This window comes from Alternaria arborescens, assembly GCF_004154835.1.
Source record: "Alternaria arborescens strain FERA 675 chromosome Unknown contig_3, whole genome shotgun sequence".
NCBI classification, from domain to species: Eukaryota; Fungi; Ascomycota; class Dothideomycetes; order Pleosporales; family Pleosporaceae; genus Alternaria; species Alternaria arborescens.
Window position 1 is genome coordinate 1012043 of NW_021167858.1, and position 19399 is coordinate 1031441.

General features: G+C 51.3%; 8 protein-coding genes across 8 annotated transcripts; 6 read left to right on the forward strand and 2 right to left on the reverse strand.

The window, feature by feature from the left end:
* Positions 1-204: 204 nt before the first annotated feature.
* Positions 205-3026, forward strand: AA0111_g1828 (Vegetative incompatibility protein; the record flags this gene model as incomplete). The annotated part of the gene is made up of 2 exons (XM_028647530.1): positions 205-1809; positions 1866-3026. The coding sequence occupies 2 exons, from the start codon at positions 205-207 to the stop codon at positions 3024-3026; spliced, it is 2766 nt and encodes a 921-aa protein (XP_028510460.1).
* A 1107-nt stretch (positions 3027-4133) lies between these two features.
* Positions 4134-4877, forward strand: AA0111_g1829 (hypothetical protein; the record flags this gene model as incomplete). The annotated part of the gene is made up of 1 exon (XM_028647531.1): positions 4134-4877. The coding sequence occupies one exon, from the start codon at positions 4134-4136 to the stop codon at positions 4875-4877; it is 744 nt and encodes a 247-aa protein (XP_028510459.1).
* A 2289-nt stretch (positions 4878-7166) lies between these two features.
* Positions 7167-8140, forward strand: AA0111_g1830 (hypothetical protein; the record flags this gene model as incomplete). The annotated part of the gene is made up of 2 exons (XM_028647533.1): positions 7167-7188; positions 7239-8140. The coding sequence occupies 2 exons, from the start codon at positions 7167-7169 to the stop codon at positions 8138-8140; spliced, it is 924 nt and encodes a 307-aa protein (XP_028510523.1).
* Positions 8141-8221: 81 nt separating this feature from the next.
* Positions 8222-9184, forward strand: AA0111_g1831 (hypothetical protein; the record flags this gene model as incomplete). Its single annotated transcript, XM_028647534.1, has 1 exon — positions 8222-9184. One exon carries the CDS (start codon positions 8222-8224, stop codon positions 9182-9184), a length of 963 nt encoding a protein of 320 aa, XP_028510524.1.
* A 781-nt stretch (positions 9185-9965) lies between these two features.
* Positions 9966-10616, reverse strand: AA0111_g1832 (hypothetical protein; the record flags this gene model as incomplete). The annotated part of the gene is made up of 1 exon (XM_028647535.1): positions 9966-10616. One exon carries the CDS (start codon positions 10614-10616, stop codon positions 9966-9968), a length of 651 nt encoding a protein of 216 aa, XP_028510525.1.
* A 1425-nt stretch (positions 10617-12041) lies between these two features.
* On the forward strand, positions 12042-12230 carry AA0111_g1833 (hypothetical protein; the record flags this gene model as incomplete). The annotated part of the gene is made up of 1 exon (XM_028647536.1): positions 12042-12230. The coding sequence occupies one exon, from the start codon at positions 12042-12044 to the stop codon at positions 12228-12230; it is 189 nt and encodes a 62-aa protein (XP_028510526.1).
* Positions 12231-14193: 1963 nt separating this feature from the next.
* On the forward strand, positions 14194-14809 carry AA0111_g1834 (hypothetical protein; the record flags this gene model as incomplete). Its single annotated transcript, XM_028647537.1, has 3 exons — positions 14194-14244; positions 14304-14449; positions 14557-14809. 3 exons carry the CDS (start codon positions 14194-14196, stop codon positions 14807-14809), a joined length of 450 nt encoding a protein of 149 aa, XP_028510484.1.
* Positions 14810-15334: 525 nt separating this feature from the next.
* AA0111_g1835 (hypothetical protein) lies at positions 15335-16916 on the reverse strand (the record flags this gene model as incomplete). The annotated part of the gene is made up of 2 exons (XM_028647538.1): positions 15335-15682; positions 15759-16916. The coding sequence occupies 2 exons, from the start codon at positions 16914-16916 to the stop codon at positions 15335-15337; spliced, it is 1506 nt and encodes a 501-aa protein (XP_028510527.1).
* Between the last annotated feature and the right edge of the window lie 2483 nt (positions 16917-19399).

The window sequence follows — 19399 nt, forward strand, 5'->3', positions numbered from 1 at the left end:
CTTGCGCCAAGTGTTGTCGAGTTCTTCTCTCAAGAATGGGAGAGGCTTGGTGACAAGATATCGTTAAATTCATTGATCAACAAAACTACTGGCATTCCACACCAAGTACTTGAAGAAGGCACCTTTTCCCAGTTCGATGTCAACGAGCGCTTACGCTAGAAAGGTGACAGGAAGACTAAGCTAAGAGAGGATATAGCATACTCAATGTCAGGCATATGTGATGCGGACATCGCGCCTGTGTATAGTGAAGGCGAAGAGGAAGCGTTCAGACGACTTCACGATGAGATTCGGAAGCTGAAAGACTGCCTCCGTGATCTACGTTCCAGTGATCCTCGTGACGATAAGAAGCGCATCGAGGACACAAAAGGTGGACTGCTAGCAGACTCGTACCGCTGGGTTCTAGACAATCCTGCTTTCCAACAATGGCAACAGGACCCGCACAGCCGGCTGCTATGGGTAAAAGGCGATCCCGGTAAAGGCAAGACGATGCTGCTCTGTGGCATCATCAACGAGCTGCAGAGTTCGATGCCGCAAAGTGCCCTACTGTCGTACTTCTTCTGTCAAGCGACTGACGCGCGCATCAACAGTGCCACGGCCGTGCTACGAGGGCTGTTGCACATGCTTGTGACTCAGCAACCGTCGCTTGCGTCGCACGTCCGCAAGAAGCACGACCACGCCGGCAAAGCCTTGTTCGAAGATGCGAATGCCTGGGTCGTCTTAGCAGAGATCTTCGAGGCCGTGCTCCAAGATCCAAGCCTAAGGATGACATACCTAGTCGTCGACGCGCTAGATGAATGCGTCACCGATCTGCCAAAGCTGCTAGAGTTTGTTGCCAAGCAGTCGTCTGCATCTTCTCGCGTCAAGTGGATCGTCTCTAGTCGCAACTGGCCAGACATCGAAGCACAGCTAGAGCGGGCAGGACACAAAGTAAAGCTGAGCCTTGAGCTGAATGCGCAGTCAATTGCGGCTGCCGTTGACGTCTTTATACAGCGAAAGGTAGATCAGCTAGCGCAGGAAAAGCGATACAAGATAGAGGTTCGACATGCCGTACTTCAGCACTTGAAGTCAAACGCCAGCGATACCTTCCTCTGGGTAGCGTTGGTGTGTCAGGACCTTAAAACGACGCCAAAGTGGAACGTGCTAAAAAAGCTAGCCCAATTCCCGCCTGGGCTAGATGCCTTGTACAAGCGGATGATGGACCAGATAAGCGAGTCTGACAGCGCCGAGATCTGCCTGCAGGTACTAGCTTCGACTGCGATCCTGTATCGGCCTGTTGCGGTCCCTGAACTGGTTGCGCTCGTGGAGCAGCTTGAGGACTTGGACGACCTGGAGTCGGTGCGGGAGATTATCGGCTTCTGTAGGTCGTTTCTCACCCTGCGAGAAGATACAGTCTACTTTGTGCATCAGTCCGCAAAAGACTTTCTCTTTGCAAAGGCTTATAGCGAAGCCTTTCCCGCTGGAAGCGAAGCCGTTCATCGGACGATCTTCTTAAGGTCGCTAGCGATTCTATCTAGGACGTTGCATAGGGACATGTACAGCTTGGAAGCACCGGGATATCCTATCGAGAACGTCAAACTACCCGAGGCAGACCCGTTAGCAGTGTCACGCTATCCGTGCATCTACTGGATCGACCATCTGTGCGACTTAGAGCCTAAGTCTTTAGCGAGCAGTGTCGGTAGCCTGCAAGCCGCAGATGTTGTCGATAAGTTTCTAAGGAAGAAGTATCTATACTGGCTAGAGGGGCTTAGTCTGTGTAAGCGCGTAGGGAAAGGCATTGTCTCGATAGAAAAACTGCAGTTGCTAGTGCAGGTGTGTCGCAAGAGATCTACATGCCTTTGGTTCGACCTTGATGCTAACACTAGCAGGAGATGTGTGATCAAGACAGGCTTACTCAGCTTGTTCAAGACGCACGGCGATTCATTATGTACCACAAAGGGGCAATTAAAGGTTACCCTCTTCAGACCTATGCATCCGCGTTGCTGTTCAGCCCGACAGGTAGTCTCGTCAGACAGCTGTTCAAGCACGAAGAGCCAGAAGCAATCAGCATTAGGCCAACTTTAAGCGAGAAGTGGAGCGCGTGTCTACAGACGCTCGAGGGCCATAGCGATGATGTCAACTCCGTGGCCTTCTCGCACGACTCGACGCGGCTGGCCTCGGCGTCCTACGACAACACCGTCAAGATATGGGATGCGAGCACCGGCGCGTGTCTGCACACGCTCGAGGGCCATAGCAGTTCTGTCAGGTCGGTGGCCTTCTCGCACGACTCGACGCGGCTGGCCTCGGCGTCCAGTGACAGGACCGTCAAGATGTGGGATGCGAGCACTGGCGCGTGTCTGCACACGCTCGAGGGCCATAGCAGTTCTGTCAACTCCGTGGCCTTCTCGCACGACTCGACGCGGCTGGCCTCGGCGTCCTGGGACAGGACCGTCAAGATATGGGATGCGAGCACCGGCGCGTGTCTGCACACGCTCGAGGGCCATAGCGATGATGTCAGCTCCGTGGTCTTCTCGCACGACTCGACGCGGCTGGCCTCGGCGTCCGGTGACAGGACCGTCAAGATATGGGATGCGAGCACCGGCGCGTGTCTGCACACGCTCGAGGGCCATAGCGATGATGTCAACTCCGTGGCCTTCTCGCACGACTCGACGCGGCTGGCCTCGGCGTCCTACGACAGGACCGTCAAGATATGGGATGCGAGCACCGGCGCGTGTCTGCACACGCTCGACGTCGGCAAAGTTCTCTTCCATTTATCGTTCGATCGCAACAGTTCTCGCCTCCTTACTGAAATTGGGTCTATCGATACTCAGAGCTTAGAGACATCTAGCATAACAGATCTCAAAGAACCTGCGCGTCCCTTGCACGTAGGCACTGGCTTTAGCTCAGACCTTATATGGATCCAGCATGCTGGCAACAACATGCTATGGGTACCGTCAGAGTATCGACCATCGCACTCGTCTGTGAGTGGGACTATGGTTGGCGTAGGTGTTGGGTCTGGAAGAGTATGGATTTGTAGTATAGACCTTTAGGTCAGTTGTAAACGTTTCTCGCATAAATGCAAAGACGTAGTCTTCTCTCCTTTATCTCTTTCTTTCTAATTGTAACGGGCTGAACGCCCTTTAGAAAGCTCCTCGATGGAATCTCGGTCTACTCGCAAAATCCGGGTGCTACCTCGAGCACCCGGATTCTCTGCGCATCGTCCGAACGTCGCTCAGACGATGGCCGCAGGACCCAGAAGCTGCCTCGTGCACCTAGACCATACCGGCCCGATTGTTACTCAGGCAACTAGCTTGTATATAGATAACCACGTAGCTAGGAGCTTAGCTCCCTATCGAATACAACCTCTTGTATACCTCGCGATTGCTCTACGGAGCGCAGCCCCTTACACTAATCCTCTCTATAACAGAGAGGGACAGGGATGCACATGAATAAATAGTCTTTGTATTAGCGTTGAGAAGCTTCTAGAGCTGCTACAGAGGGTAGCCTGTTAGTATGACTATAACTTAGATAGATAACAGGGCCTTATAGTAGAGCATGTTGACTTGCACGCTTCTAGAAGCTGCTAGCACGCGCTACAGCTATTTCTGGCAGCGAAGTGCTATAGGTATAGCGCCGAATTTGTTACGATAGCATACGGCGATATCTGAGCACGCTACTAGACGCTACTGCAAACTAAGTGCCGCTAACAGCGCACGTCCTAAGGGTCGCGTTTTGACAATCCTGCCGTCTGCGCGGAGAAACTGCTAGGATGTATCCTTTTTACCCTAAATCGACCTTTTGAGGCTGCGGTCTTAATCTTTGCTATCTCAGCTTCTTTGCTGGCCTACTGAGCTCTCTACAGAGTTGTACTATCTTGAATAAACAGGGGGGTAGTAGCGGAGAGTTAGGGACAGCATTAACAGAACGAGAGACAGCACAGTTCGCCACCCGCTTTTCGGCGTCGGAGACTAATGTAATAGGAGAATAAGAGCTGCAGAATAGATGCGCATGACGCTTGTTTACATACAAGTGCGCTGCGAGCAACCCGAAGGCCCGGAAGAGAATGTGTCCTGTTACACCGTGCGTCCCGGCACGCTTGGATTGACATTACACACTTCTGTGCAGTAGACGCAGAGCCGCACAAGCCTACCCGGAATATGGTTCCTGCAGGAAGACTTCAAAACCATAGCCGTGACCTCTTCCTTGGGATCAAGGCAAACGCACACAACTGGAGTAGGAATATTGTTGCTAGTCCGTTAGGCATGGATCTGACCGCCGTGCAGCGTGGCCTTCAGTCAGCACAGCGCGCTCCTCGTTATCATATACCCCTCCCAAACGACAAACAAAGGCGAGATCACCTGTATAGCAAGCTGGGTACCCATCCCTCCCTTCATGGATCTGAGAGGCTTCTTCGAGAGTCAAGCGTCTTCAGCTCCACCTACTCAGCCTCTGATCACACAGACACGACCCAATCTCCGGTAGCATTGCTTCCCGTTGTCTCCGCAAACAATTGTGACTCCGCGATTTCACCTCGAACAGCTTCACATACTGTATCACATATGCGTCAGCAAGCACCAGCACTAGCTATGGATAAATCGCAGAAAGATATACGTTCCAAGGGCAAGAAGGGCAAGAAGGTCAACACTTCTAGTGTAGATCGAGTGGGACGCAGTTCGCATGCTGATACAAACACCCAGTCCGGTTACGTTATCAACCAGCGTTCGATAATGGCGCAGAATGCACAGAAGCGGCATAATGGGACTGCTCTTAATCTCTCAAACTTCAACGCACAAGAGCAGAATCAGACCTTGAATCTCAGCCATAACGCACCAAGCCCCACACCGAGCGCTGACGAGAAGCACCTTGGAGGAAGTGGCACGCGTCGTAACCAACCAAATTGAGCTGTCTCTGGTAGAAGTAGTAGATGTTAGTTGATGGTAAGCCTGATTGACTGCACATGCATCAATTGTTGCAACTGATTGGAAAGCTCAATACTATTTCACAATATACCAGTGAGGAGGAGTTGCCGTTTTCTTAATCAACCCAATGCAACACACCTTACTCCTATCAATAACATCGTCTGGTAAATTATGAATGTCGTTCGTCCTTCGACAGGATACTGCATCAATGGATGATTGGAATTCCATGTTCCATAGATACTGGCGAAGACACTGTTTCGTGACACGATGCTTAATATGTGGTCAACGGAAACACTCTTCACGACTATATTATATATAGCGCCCTCGGTGGTCTTCCGATCGATGGTTCCTTTCACTGGGTCGAGTAGTCTCATCGTGAGTCCTACTCTGCTTCTTTTCGTGTGATTTGCGATTGCGATATCTTGGTGTGTCTCGTGAGGGAAGTCGATCGCGTCTTGGACTGAGAGATCGGCCGTCTCGACGTCGTTCTTGATGAGCATCAGGTCTAATTGTCCCGTTCTGCATGCCTCCCGAAGGCGCAGAACCATGTATGTCCTCCATTGATGGTGGCGAGAGCATACTGAAATGCTGAGATATGATTGGAGATGGCTGCTCGTCATCGCGCCGATCAACACGATCGTTCTCATGAGCCTGACAACCATCATGGTCGGCACGATCTTCTCTAGAAGCGGATGGCTGCGGCGCACCCCTCTGATCACGAACGCTTGATGCTAGACCTCCGAGGTAGTCGGAAGTGCCATTAACTCCTTCGCCTTGGTGATGCCGTCTAGTACGTTGGTTGTTATGCAGGTTTGCACGCTTTGTTGATTGACGGTTTCGGGGCTTTGCGCATCAATCATACTTGCTTGCGACCTGCTTTTAACGCTATTTCTCCAGCTCAAGACCTCGCTTCGTTGCCTTTCTGCCCTTTTCTGTCGACCAGAATCCAACTTCGGCATAGCTGACAGTATGTTCTCTACATCATTATCACTAGGATGAACTCTCTTGCGTCTTTCTTTGTCTTTCGAACCACTATCTCTTGTTGGGTTTTCATCGTCTCCTCCGGAATCGTCATTTGGCACCAATCGCCCTGCGTCTCGCCAAACTTTGACTAATATCTTATCGACGTCTGCCCAAGACTTACGCCACCTGTTGAGACCATGCAAAAGGTTTTGTTCACCTCTTGTCAAGTTTTCTTCGAGGATAGCTTGACTGGCCTTAAGCCGCTCGACGTTCTGGGATAAAGTCTCCAATATCTTCTTCTGCGACGCGGTTGTTTCTTTGTTCAACTCGATTTCTGAACGTTTGACACTCAAGCGGTGTTTAATTGACTCAAGAGTCCCAGTGATGTCAGCTTGCTGCATAAGCTTCCGGCGCCTCCATTTCTGAGCATCTTGTAGTGCAGATCTGTAGCCACATCCTATAGCGAGGGCTGTCTGGATCTTACTCTCGAGCTCTTCTGTCAAGACAAGGACAGAAGTTTTGCGTCTGCCATCTCGTGAGTTTGTAAGGCGCGGCTGCAAACCGCCCGTATCCAAGCTACTGGCAGTTTGAAAGACCCATGTTTCACGGGCTCTTTCCGAGAAAGTCGAACCTAATTCTGCGTTATCGTACATGACTTTTACTTGGTGGGATGGGGTTCTCCCCTTTTTTACGAGAAGTTGCGCGAACTCTCTGTGACTTTAAGTGAGATGATCAAGCCAGCATGACCCTTTGACATCAGTGTCGCTTTGTACAACAACGACAAAGACGGCTTTTATGATATCAAGTACGCTATGCCCAGATTGCTCACATGAAAGACTTTACTGGGAACAACATTAGATTTGCCCTTTGCATATGAGACATTGGAGCCCATGAAGCTGTTTGAGGCTTGTTGAGTAGATCTGAACACGCTCGAAGCATATGGGGATCATCAGGTTTGCGATGAATGCTGATTTACATTGTGTGCATGCCATCAGACTGACAGATACAACTACTAAAAAATCATACGCCATTCACTTAGTGGTATCATAACTCTCTCTTGGTCGATCGAGTGCCACGATAGGAAGCCCATGACTATGGTGAATTGGTTCTCTGTGGGAGCTTAGGGTTCTTGCTGCCGACGGACCTGTTGTGTGTTGCTGCATTACGACTCTGAATTACATACACTTCTCCTCTCTTTCATCCTACCTCTAATAGCTCCACTACGCAACCACTTCCACGGCTGGGCGTTCAACGCGATCTCAACTGCTTTATCATAGGGAAGACTCGCTAGTACTAATTTTACCAACAATGACAGGCCATTGTGACGAAGGTAGCACCTGGTATCTCCACTAGTCTTATACGCTTTGCTAATTGGAGTAGAGGAAGAGCATTCACGTCGACCACAAGAAAACCCGAGGAGGCGTTTCGCGTCGCTCCCCGACGACGACCCCTTGCCACTTCAGCGCGAACAAGCAGAGAACAGCGACTCAGATACCTTGACAAGGGAACCGACAAATCCGGCTCTTTCCAATCTGCCAGATGATACAACCCCTCAAGAAAAAGATCATTTGCCTGAGCCACACTCCTCTCAACAAGAGCGCGTGCCGGTTGTTGATAACCAAGAGGGATTTCACACAGCTGTAAATCGCTCGCAATCTCCACCATGTCCACGAGAAGAGCGTAGTCCTGCTCGTGATGGCCTTGAGGACACAACGCATCGCCCCTCTGTCCCACAACAGCTGCAGTCTGCAGTCGTTACTGACGTATCACCCAACAAAGGACAAGAGTTGCTCGCAGAGTACGCAAGATTACGCCGACTGCCCATTCTCAGTATCGACCTAAACACGTACGATAGTCAACTTCAGTTCTTGGCCATGATGCAAGATTTTGCTTCATGGATGGCTTCCAATGGTGGCAGCATACAACGCGGAAATCTCGGTCTTGAAATACCTCATCTTGCAGCAGTCTTCTACCCCCAATACGAGGGCTTAAACACGTTGATCATGTCTAAGTGGTCGACTCAGGTCCCAACCCCGATACAAGGTCGCTTGGATCGTGTCTTCAGTCCCGGAGACATGTTCTGGTTCCGCACTTCCGAGTATGCGGCGAACCCCAAACAGCAGTTGGGCGACAAATGTGGCTTAACTGCTCGTGGACTCATGCTCTCAGGCTGGAGACTTATCCTAGTTCTGAAAGTCCTCCCGAATGTGCTACTATGCACCTGCGGCCGAACTGCTGGGGACAGTGATTTGAGCAAGACCAATCGCAGGGATCGATGGTAGTTTGCACGATTGCTACGATCTGACCGTAGAAATTGGCCGAGAGATATCGAAGCCAAAGACAGCCCTCATGGAAATACCTTCATGGATCCGACAGATGCGGGAGGCTGGCCAATACAGGACTTGAAGGACCATTGTAACTTCAATGTGGTTGTAACTCAAGAAGTCATCCCCACCGACGGTTTCAAATATGCGGGCAGACTCGAAGACGAAAGTCATAATAGCGTTGAATGGATTCGCAACGCCTTTTACTTTGGGATTGCAGTCATGCCTGAAGCCCCAACGGGGGTCAACGTGACCGCAGTGCAGCGCGGAATAACAGACATCAGGACGCCTAGATCCCCACCCCGCGTACCAAAACGAGTAAGGCGAGATATCTTTCCTACAGCAGACAAGATGTTACCTCTCCCCCCATACATTCCACCGCCTGCAGGGCATGCCCCTGTCTATCAAGACCTCACCGCTACTCCCCGCGTTCCTAGGAGTCCTTGCAGCGCAACTGAGGCGCGGTTCGAACGCGATCGGATCAATAGTGCTGGAAGGAGATTTTCTGCTCGTTCGACGTATGGTCCGGATCCTGGTCCGCAACGTGGTCGGTCGAGAAGTCGATCACCGCGCGATCGTCAGAACGGTCGATTTCGAGACTATTCTCGAAGGTCACCGCCTCCTCAACATCGCTCCGAAACCCCTGAAAGACGCGGGCGGCCAGAAACACGTGATCAGACTAACCACCGGTCAGAAGACTACGACCGATCTCAATCTCGGCATCAGCGTTCGCCGACACGTCGATTCGAACAGCCTCCTGACTTGCGTCTTGATAATTACATCAACAAGCCTACGTTGAACGCGTACGGGTTGGTCGAAGCCAATGCCGTCAAGTATGATGACCACGATGGCGATCGCCTGCTCAATTATAACGCGAATAGTCAGCCGAGCAACCGCGATCGCGACCGCGGTCGTGGACAAGGTGACTACCACGAGACCAATCGTGGTCCAGGAGAACGCGGGCCGGGTAGCGGCAGAGGACGCGGTGGTCGTCGTCGTTAGTTGGGCGCGGAAAAACCTTTTGTTCGCTCCGCAAGTCATCTAGCTTCTAGTTATGTAGCCATTCTATATTCAGTCGACGAGCAACATGGGGTATGTGCGGTTTCTGTACGTGACGATGGAGTCCATGCGTATTCTATTGCTGAGACGACTAGGAACTCCTCGTAAGAATTGCGGTGGGAATCGCTGAGCTTTTCATGATGTGGAGGAGTATCCTTCGGTCGGGTGTAGCGAGTGTATTGAGGTATCGGTGTGGGAAATAAAGGACGGTCGTGACGTAAGCTGATGGCTCTTAGACGGTCTGGCTATAGTAATACCGTAGGCTTTGTTGTATCCAATCTTGGCTTGAAATCCGTATTGTCCATAACACTGAGAGCTTGTAGTCCCATACTCTTTCGTCTCTCTTTACATGGTGCACTTGTGATTCAAGCGTGCTGGCTGACCGTGCAGCGCGTGCATCAGTATCGTGAATTCGCTTGCGACAGGTAGTGCCATGCACAAGACTCGTGGGCTTCGAGCGCGACGGTATGCTAGCCGTTAACAGACAAAGAAGAGTAAAGTATCGAGTAGACACATCTTGAGCTAATCCGAAAGCGACATGCAAAACACGCCAAGTACGCGTCGTGACATCACTAACGACTATTAGTCTTCATTGCGAGTCTCCAATAGAATCTCGTTTTAGCAGTAACACCATCGCAACACATGTTAACTTTTTGTAAGAACCACTTTCGATCACATCAGTGGCTACGACTCATCCGGAAACTATAAACCTTATCGCATTCGGTCATCTATCTAGGATTGACATGTTTAAGCTCTCACCAGTTCCGCAGCCAGGCTTAAAGAAGTCGCGAATGGACAGTCTACTAGATCCCGGCGTCTGTCCTGCAACGCGTTGCATACCCGATTCTCCCTGTACCCACCCGACAGCCGTATGTTCGGGAGTTGACGTTCGACTATCGCTGGCTATCGAGGGTGACATTTTCTGTAACCTCCTTTCACTTGGGGTTCGGTCAATTCGCTTCCGCTTGCTGCCACTAGGATGACAACTATGAGCTTCAGGAAATAGTTGGGGTTGCGTATTCCCGCTGTCATACTGTAACGCCAGTTTTCGAAGGCCGTCCTGGAACTCTTGAGCCTGTTGTGAGGTTGGTGCGATATCCGGGAAAGCTTTGCCTGCTGTACTCGCCCCACTATCGTCGATAGTCACTGCGCTATCCAACTGCCCAATACAATCTGCAATACTAGCTGATGGCGCAACTCCAAAACCGACGACCTCAACATCTTCGTTTCGATTGCCGCCCGTTATGGGCAAGTATTGCGCCGGTTTTGTAACATCCAGAACCCCTTGGAGAATCTTGCTAGTATCGCACATGAAATCCGCTAAACGATTCAATTCCGCACCGGAAGTAGCCGAGCGAGTTGGCGAAACGGTCATGTCTCTGTACCGGCGGTCGTCGCTCCACCTTGAGAAGGACTGAGAGCGAGAACGCGATCGCCCACGATCCCGCCGGCTTGATCGCGCCTGTCGATGTACATGTGCGCTAGGCTCGCGTCTACGATCTCTGACCCTACTGTTCCGACTTCTCGAACGAGGGCGAGACGCAGAGTGATGAGATCGCGTACAGCCTCGTTCATGCGCATGTGAACGATGGTTTGCACTACGTGATCTGGCTTCTAGCCTCTGATTTTGATCACAGTTCCGACGTCTCGGACTTCGAGATGTGGAGTGGCAACGCAATTCTCCGTCTATGGAGACTGAGGCACTTCGCGCGTATGTCTGCCCATGCCGGGATTCGTTGACTCTCCCTGCGAGCACCCATACACGATCGAGTTCCTGCTGTACTGCAAACCAGGCGTTGCTCCATCTCTCTTTGGCCAACTTCACTGTATCTTCGTGCGTCTGATGCTGACGTTGGTTCCATTCTTGCGTTTTCTGGCACTTCATGCGTTCTTCAAGAAGCTTTACAAGCTCGACTCTTTGCTCACGTGTCGCCCCCCCTGTTCTCCTCATCTTCTTCTTTGTAGACTTTATTTGATACTCTAGCTCATCCTTCCAGGACTGCGTCTTTGCTTCATTTTCGAAACGGATCTTTTCTTCAGCAGCAACCTTCTCAGGGGAAGTCCAATACGAGTGAGCGATACACAATGCTTTCTGTATCTTTTCAGCCAGTGGTTCGGATAGCAACACCGCGGCAACAGTCCCCTGATCCTCAGGAACGTCTATGAGTCTCGCTGATCCATTGGTACATCTCAATTTGTCTTTTCCTTCTACCGTCCATCGACGATAGATACTGTCTAGTTGGTTGGAATGATAGTCAGGCTCGTAATCAGAATAGAAAAGGTGGTGATGCTCCATGTCAGGCAGTACAAGATGGAATGATGACAGATTTTGGTGAGACGTAAGCTTGGATAAAGGAGTTTTAACGACGATAAGGAGAATGATGATATAGACCTAGACAAAGGAAGTGAAACCCCCACATTTATCCGCTTTAAGGAACCAAGTGTCAATACAACAAAGACAGCCGGCTTCTTTCACGAGGTTCATTCGCACATATGGTTTTGTCCTGTCCTACAACTGTCAGTGGAATCATGGGATTAGGCTATGTTCATCATCCAATTCACGAAGCATGAGCCTCGATATACCGGGAGTCAGATGCAATGACCCCCGTCATTCACTCGGATCGATGTAATTGTAAGGCCTGCATGTACCTCAGCGATGTTCTTCCCACAACTGCAGTTTTTATGACCCCATCGACACGAACACTCAACCGCGGTGAATCTTTCTCAACCACAACTTGACGCATAGAGGGCGAAGATCTGATCATGCCTCATCGACGCCAATCAGTAGACTAGCCTTCAGATGATCACCGTCCGCATACCCGGCACGCTGACACCGAATCTGGATCACCATATGGCTTCCTCGACTACAATGAACTGGGAGAGTCTAGCCATCGAGGTCGATCGTCTTCACCTCGGCAATCGCCCCGCCGAGATGAATTTCAAGGGTATCGTAGAAGACCCCGCGATCGATCTTATAGCAGATCTCTAAGTCCCGGATATCGTCGTAGACGCCCTAATCCTGAACTTCGTCGCGATCAGGAAATACAACGGGGACGACGTGGCGCTTCTGACCGTTGGCGCCCAGCAGAATCACCATACAGGCATTACAATGTGGGCTACACTATCACAGATCATAATCAAGGGAAGAGTTTCAACTGTGGGCCAGAATACTTCATGAAACCAGAAGTTCTGCAAGATGTGATGTGAAGATATGACCCTGGCGATGTTGTGTCCGTTCGACATAGCGACTTCTCTTACGACAATCAAGCGGAGATTGGAGCGAAGTTTACACTGTTCTCCGAAGGCAGACTATACATCAAGAAAGATGTTCCCTTCATCCTTTTCAAAGTGGAGCCTGGCTATGGCATTGGCTGGCTGGGTCGCAGCGCGAGTAGTCGTGGTTTAAGAGGGATGCATTGGATTCCAGAGTCGGATTATCCAAAGTATATGGGGGTAGCCACTCAGGGTGATCTAGCCGGACCTGCCGGGAATGACAGTCCACACGACCAGCTTCAAGTGATACCAGTGGTTGGATCTGAACGCCTTTATCCCACGACCCATGTCTTCGTTAGTGAGTTGGTAAAGGTTCCTATACCACGGATCCATAAGCACTGGGGACGACTTGGCTTCGAAAGTTACTACCGATTAGTATGCCTGATGAACTTTCTCACGGCAGGACCTTCGTCACTGAAAGCAAGCCCAGACTCGATCCCGAAGGATATTGGCTTGGACATTGGTGCACTGAGGACTTACGGAGTGCGAATAACTCTTTCGTGGGAGATTGGGCAGAACGACTTGCAGCTTACGCCGCCAGCCATCCACTGAATTCGGTTCCAGCAAGCACACAATCACGCGTCGATAGTCCACAAGCGCAAACTCGACCGCAACAAGCAAGAGTAAGACCACAGCTTCAAGCGCCATCAAAAGACTTCCGTCCACCTCCTGCCGTGCGCTCAGTTCCGGGAAACCAAGAGGGTAAGACCTCGTCGCCAATGCCAGGTTCGAATTGACCTACAAACAAAGTTGGCCAACCTCCGGGAGCTCCAAATACCTCAAGTCACCATGCAACTCAAACTCCTGCAGGGCCGGGAGCAACTGCTCGAGACGAAGCTCAACCGGATCCGCAAGCGTACATTCGCCAAGCTCACGTTGTTGATGCAAGCGCGAAGGGTGGTGTAGCTAGTGCGATAGGATCCACACGTGACATCGATGCAGGTGTGTACAATGCGTCGGTGCACAACGAACAGCACAACCTGTTCAGAGCAGAAAGCGCAAAATTCAGTGGGTCAGAATAAGGTGAGATCCTTGAATAGTTGTGTATAGAAGCATTGAAGGGACAGGACGAAGTGACAGGAGTTTATAGAGTTCCGCGAAGCAAATACTTTACGACGTTCACGTAAGGCCCCCATCTTAGCTCATGCAAGATGATCTTATGAGATAGCCTCGAAAGGAATTGTCTTTCGTGTTGCTGGCTTTGGCGAATACCAAAATATCATTACAACAAGATCGCAAGCCAATACTTGCCGCATTATGTCTGTCTTTGCGTACTTAGTCATGTCCACACTGTACAAGAAGCGGCTCTTCTGACGCGTCACCGTGGTATAGTGCCAATTTGTGGTCTCACCGTACATACAGGCTAAGTACGATACGAAGGTCCGTGATAATTTAATGAGGCTGGTAAGTAGACACGTGAAAGAAAGGTAGCGATGCGGCTCTTCCTCCAGCCAGGGCTGTCTGCCAAGAAATCGGAGATTGCCGGCGTCGATCATCACAATTCAATCAAGCATCGCTCGTCAACCACAGCAAGAACGCCAGCTTCCTCTCCACAGGCTACACAGCATGCTTTGGGTAGTTGCTCGGCTTTCCACCATCGCGCCGATATAGACCATAGACTCTCGCTCCTACGCCAGCTCGCATCCCATCGCTTCCGCCAACTACGTCACGCGCAAACAATGGGCATCTGCTCGTCGTGTTTGGGAGGGCGAAAGACTTCCGAGGCAGACGTGAGTCCTGTCATACTGTTTGCTGCCACTCTATGCCTATCGCTGACACTTTCTTGTAGCACTCGGATAGCTCGCACTTGCTCGGAGACCCTTACCAGCCCAACTATGGTACCGCCAGTAGCACCCACAACGCGCCCCAGCCCGACCCAGAGGAGCTTCGCCGTCAGCGAGAGAACCTGGAGCGCATTTGTGCTGAGACGAACGAGTGAGTCCTGCCTTCCTCGTCCTCCACCGCTCCTTCTTCATAACCCTCCTTTCCAGCCATCGCACTTTCCTTTATCTTAGTAAGAGCATGACACTCATCTGTTACAGGCAACTGATCCCCGTCTCTCAACCGAGCGCCCTCCCGGAAGTCACCCAACAGCCCTCCAAGAACGACGAGTACGCCCATCTCTTCAACGAACGCTTCAAGTCGATACGAACAGAGCGCCCATCCTCCGCCGGTGACAACGAAGATGACGAGACCACCTGGCTTGAGAACGCTGTCGGCAACCAAGGCGAGGATGAGCTGGACGAGATCAAGCCAGCTAAGGGACAGCTGACGATCCAGTTCGGTCAAAGATAGAGACGCCCATACCGCAGGACCTGTAGTCGGTTCCACCTTCTGGACCCCTAGCCTGGGCTGAGGCTTTTGGCACCTTTTCATATTGTTCTGCATTGCATGAGCGCCAACACGGATACCCATAATCTTTCCTTTCTGTTGTCTTTCTATCTTGACATGAAGCCTCTTCTTACGTCTTTCTTAGTACTAGCATAATCATGTCTGTCTCATTATGAAATCTTCTCGGACCTTTTCTGTCCTTTGTTTGGCAAGACTCTGTTCACGAATGTCGCGCCACACCAATCATGTTCTGCATCAACACTAATGCTGATGCAAATGGATTCTGACCACTTGCCCCTACGGCAGTGACTTGCTATCCTAGGCAACTGACAGGCTCTCCATATCCAATCAATACTGACTTGCCCCTTTGTACAGGGTGATACAAGTCCTAACAAACCCATCTATCGCCGACAAGTCTAACCATGCAAAGAAACCATAGAGGGACGAGTTATATCATCGCTCCCGACCGGTGCAACAACCTCGCTCGTCCTAGGCAGGCTTGAACAGCTGACCTGGTGGAGCATCCACAGGCTTCTCGACACTGACGCCCAATTCCGACAGGATACGGTCAGCATGCTCGCCCGTCAACTTCGCCAGCTCTTCCCGGAACGTCTTGTTGATGAGGTCAAGACGTAGCTTCAGGCCCGGTTGCACTGTGAGCTGCGTTTCCGAGTCCAGCTTCTTGAACGTTTGTTTGCCCCACACCAGCGCCGCACTCTTCATCGCGCTAAGGATGGCCTCGTTCTCATCTTCGTCCATCGTCTCGTCCTGGTACCTAGCTGCCTCCTTCTCCACAAAGGCTGCAACAGTCTGCGGGTCTGCATTCTGTTCAGCCTTCTTCATCTTGTCAGCTTTTCCATCATCGTTGACTATTCAAAAAGAAAAAGAAAGAAAGAAAAAAGTCTTGACTTACGCTTTGCTCAGCCGTGTGAGCTACAGTTTCATCTTGGTCTGTCTCGTGTACTTGATTCTGCTGTAGTTTCGCTCTGAGGCTTTTCTGGATGTTGTGGTACGTCTGGTTACTCGGCCTTGGCTTCCCAGCCCGCTTGATGATATCAGGAATCCTGTTAGCCGGGTTGGAAATGACAGGCTCCCGGCGAGCTAACAATGGCTGATCCTTGTACGGCTTGATGCCAACATCGTAGAGATCCTTGTCACCCATGAAGTCGCTGCTTAGGAATCCGCTTGGCCCATAACCGATCGAGGTTCCTGTGTTACCAGGGTCAGAGGCTGGGGATGATGGAGCTCGGTGTGTAGGAGCTGGGAGTGACTTTCTAGTTGCACGTGTAGCTGGTGGTGTTCGGAGAGCGGTAGCAAGAGCACTCTCGGCAAACGTAAGTTCAGATCGACGGCGACCAGTACGGCGACGCTTGCTGGGTGTTGGGGAAGTGTCGTCCGGCTCAAATTCGTCCTCGGAAGACTCCTCAGTCTCACCAAGAGGCGCCTTCTTCTTGATCGCACGCTTCTTTGCCGACGACTTGGGCATAGCTGGGGTAATCTCAATCTTCATAGGACTGGGATCTTCCTCATTCTCGACCTTGTCGCCTATCTCTTCTGTGCTCGGCAGTGGCTTCTTCCTCACCGCCCTGCTTCCGCTACTGGCGGAGAGACCGCCTCCAGTCGCACCTGGAGTCGCCATGTTGCCATGAAGAAGTCCTTTATCCTGCTTCAAGCGCTTTTCGTAACATGGTTGGCAAACTTGGAATGTGCAGCCTGGACAGCGTCGCATGGTATCCATGTTGCGCTTGTCGCACTCGGTACACTTGGCTGTGTGTACAGTCACCTTACTATACTTTGACTCGTCAACGGTACAAAGCGTCAATGATGAACCTCCTGGAGTGCGGGGAGCACGGGTCGGAAAAGGGCTGTTGGAAGCGCGTGGTGTACTCGGAAGGAGTGTGCGGTCACTTCGGCCTGGCGTCGAAGGAGCGGGTGCGGGTGCGGGTGCGGGTGAAGGTATGAGTATCGAGGTCGAATCCTTGGCGCTTCGACCTGCACCCGGTGTCGCTGGAGGATCCATAGCGCCACGTGGTGAGCTTTGCTTAGATGGCGATGTTGGTTGATCAGTCATCTTGGTTTAGTCGCCTTGTCCTTGCGGAGAATGAGCCAGCTCAAATGTTTATCGCAGTATTCTGAAGAAGTTGGAGGGAAAGTCAAGAGGTGGTGTGGATTACCTTGGAGAATTGGTCGCGATAAAGGCTTTGAAAGTCGGCTGAAAGTCTCGGTCACTTGCCGCTTGGACCCTTATGTCTGTCGAGGAGCTGTGGAGAGAAATTGGAGCAGTCGGGCATTGACTCTATCAATCTGATAGACGTATGTGCTTTACGCTCGGACTACGGCGGGGTAGAACTTGGGTTATGACGCGGACAGTCTCAATGCCAGGCTCCGAAGATGGTGGAGAGTATCAATCCGGCAATGCAAACGATAATGAGCTCGGATTGAGGGAGTTGTCGGAGACCCAGTCATATGTAATGGATTTCACTCCCGGTTCACGAGGATGTTCCACAATCCTAGGCTTTGACAAAGGATACTGAACACTAGAAGAAACAGGGCTGTATGTGGAAGACAAGCGCAAAGAGAAGAAAGTATGGAACGGTACCGCCACCAACGAGCTATATGCGACTTGCCCGATAAGATATGTGAAGAGAAGAGAGTAGACTCTAGGGTTATCGAAACACTCACAGGCAGGATGGGGCTAGAACCGGAAGTGGAAGCGAACAAGAGGGCGAACGGAGCAGTCATTGTTCACTAAATGTGAAGAGGAAATGCTTTATACATGTGACCATATGGTGGACTTTGCATCCGGTTAGAAAGAGGTGCAGTCACATCTGTCACGACTAGTACTGGAGTCATGAGTTTGGACATGTTACATATCCTTCACATACTCACGTGTGGTTGAGCCGCATGCGTTGGTGTCACGACGGCGAGTAGGGTCCACCAGGGTAGATTGACCAAACGGTCGGGAACGAAGTTGGAAGATTCGGTATACTCGATGCGGTAATTTGGTTGGAGGGATACGAGTAGTCATGAATATGTTGAGGCTTCATGCTATCATATGCTTTCAGCTCTCCGTGTACTTGTCATCTTTGCCATTTAGGAACATATTGCATCCTTTGGGCTCGTGGTGTTCGCAAAAAACGTGAACAACTCAATCAGAATTTCTGTTCGTACTCTCAAGGTTATACATGAGCGAAGAAGCGCTGGCGTCTTGGTGTTGCGGTGCATTGTCAGGGGTGCAACACGCCCGCGAAAGGGCTCAAGGTCAAGTCAATGTTGGTTGGTCGTGGTCCTTCGACGGCCCCATCTTTGCCATGCGAACGAGCGGAGCGAGCGGGCCGATCTCTCCGCAGATCTAGATCTGTTGGTTGTGGTGCCACATGGCGTAATACATGTCTTTGCGATGCTTCCATGGGTCAGAGAAAAGACATGCTTGACAAAACGGAGCCAAGATGCAGCGCACGTAGGAGGTGATGATACAGATATGCTCAGTGGGGCGAAGAAGCATTTTTCGAGGTTCTGAGTGTTGAGACCGACAGCCCCATCTATGTATCAAACGCGGTGTCTTAGACTCATGACGTGGCGACGGATATTCGAGTACACGATCTCACAGACCAACGGCGTGGGGCTCGTCCTAATTAACAGCGAGGCGGCACATTAATGCAGCGGTGTGCATATGTGATTAGTCGGTTAGACCAAACGCTAAGTGTCGATGTTCTCAATAGCATACAAGGCGACGTATCGTGTGCATTGTTGATCTACCCATGCATGCATGGTACCTGAGGAACTGCAGCCGCGCTTACCCATTCTGTCGCAGAAGGAATCCGCATCCTTTTAATGTGACACCTGCGAGTACTCGCATCATCCATCATCTCTAACCTCGCTACGAGCCGCGAACCATTTCCCCAAACCTCGATTGCCGCCTTGAGCGCGGACGATCGCTCTGCCGCTATGGCTGTTGGGGTTTCTGCCTGGAGCGGGTTCTGGCGCTTGCTTACGGCTCTAGAGAAGTTTGGTGTAGGCGGCATTTCTCACCGGCCTCTGTCTTGAGCAAATGGGAAGCTCTATATATAACCTTTTGCAACCTCTTCAGCAGCGGCCGCACCGAAGTCCAGCCGTATGACGCAAAGACAAGCGAGCTGGACTCAGCGGTGAGTGGAATGCATGGTGTTTGCAGTAGTCCAGCAGCGGGCACTAGCCACACCGACTACGCTAACATGGGCGCGCAGCTTCTTCAACCTGGACAATGCGCTTTGCGCGACGACCAAACATCGCGCGCTCATCAACAGACCGCCAAAACCATCAGAGGCGCGTGACATTTGATTGCGCGGAAGAGTGCGCCATTGTCTCATATAACTTACCAGGCTGTCGCAAAGTACGCGTCGCAGGCCTTTGTTCAAATCCCCAGGTACCGGAGTGCTTAAGCGAACGGAACCCTGCCACCTGTACGGTATCGACGTATTCGAAGCCTCCTGGTTCAGCCCGCCGGATATTCTTAAGCGGAGAAGAGTGTTGTGGTGGCGGTGCTGGCTGCAGACCATACCACCAACTCAGAAG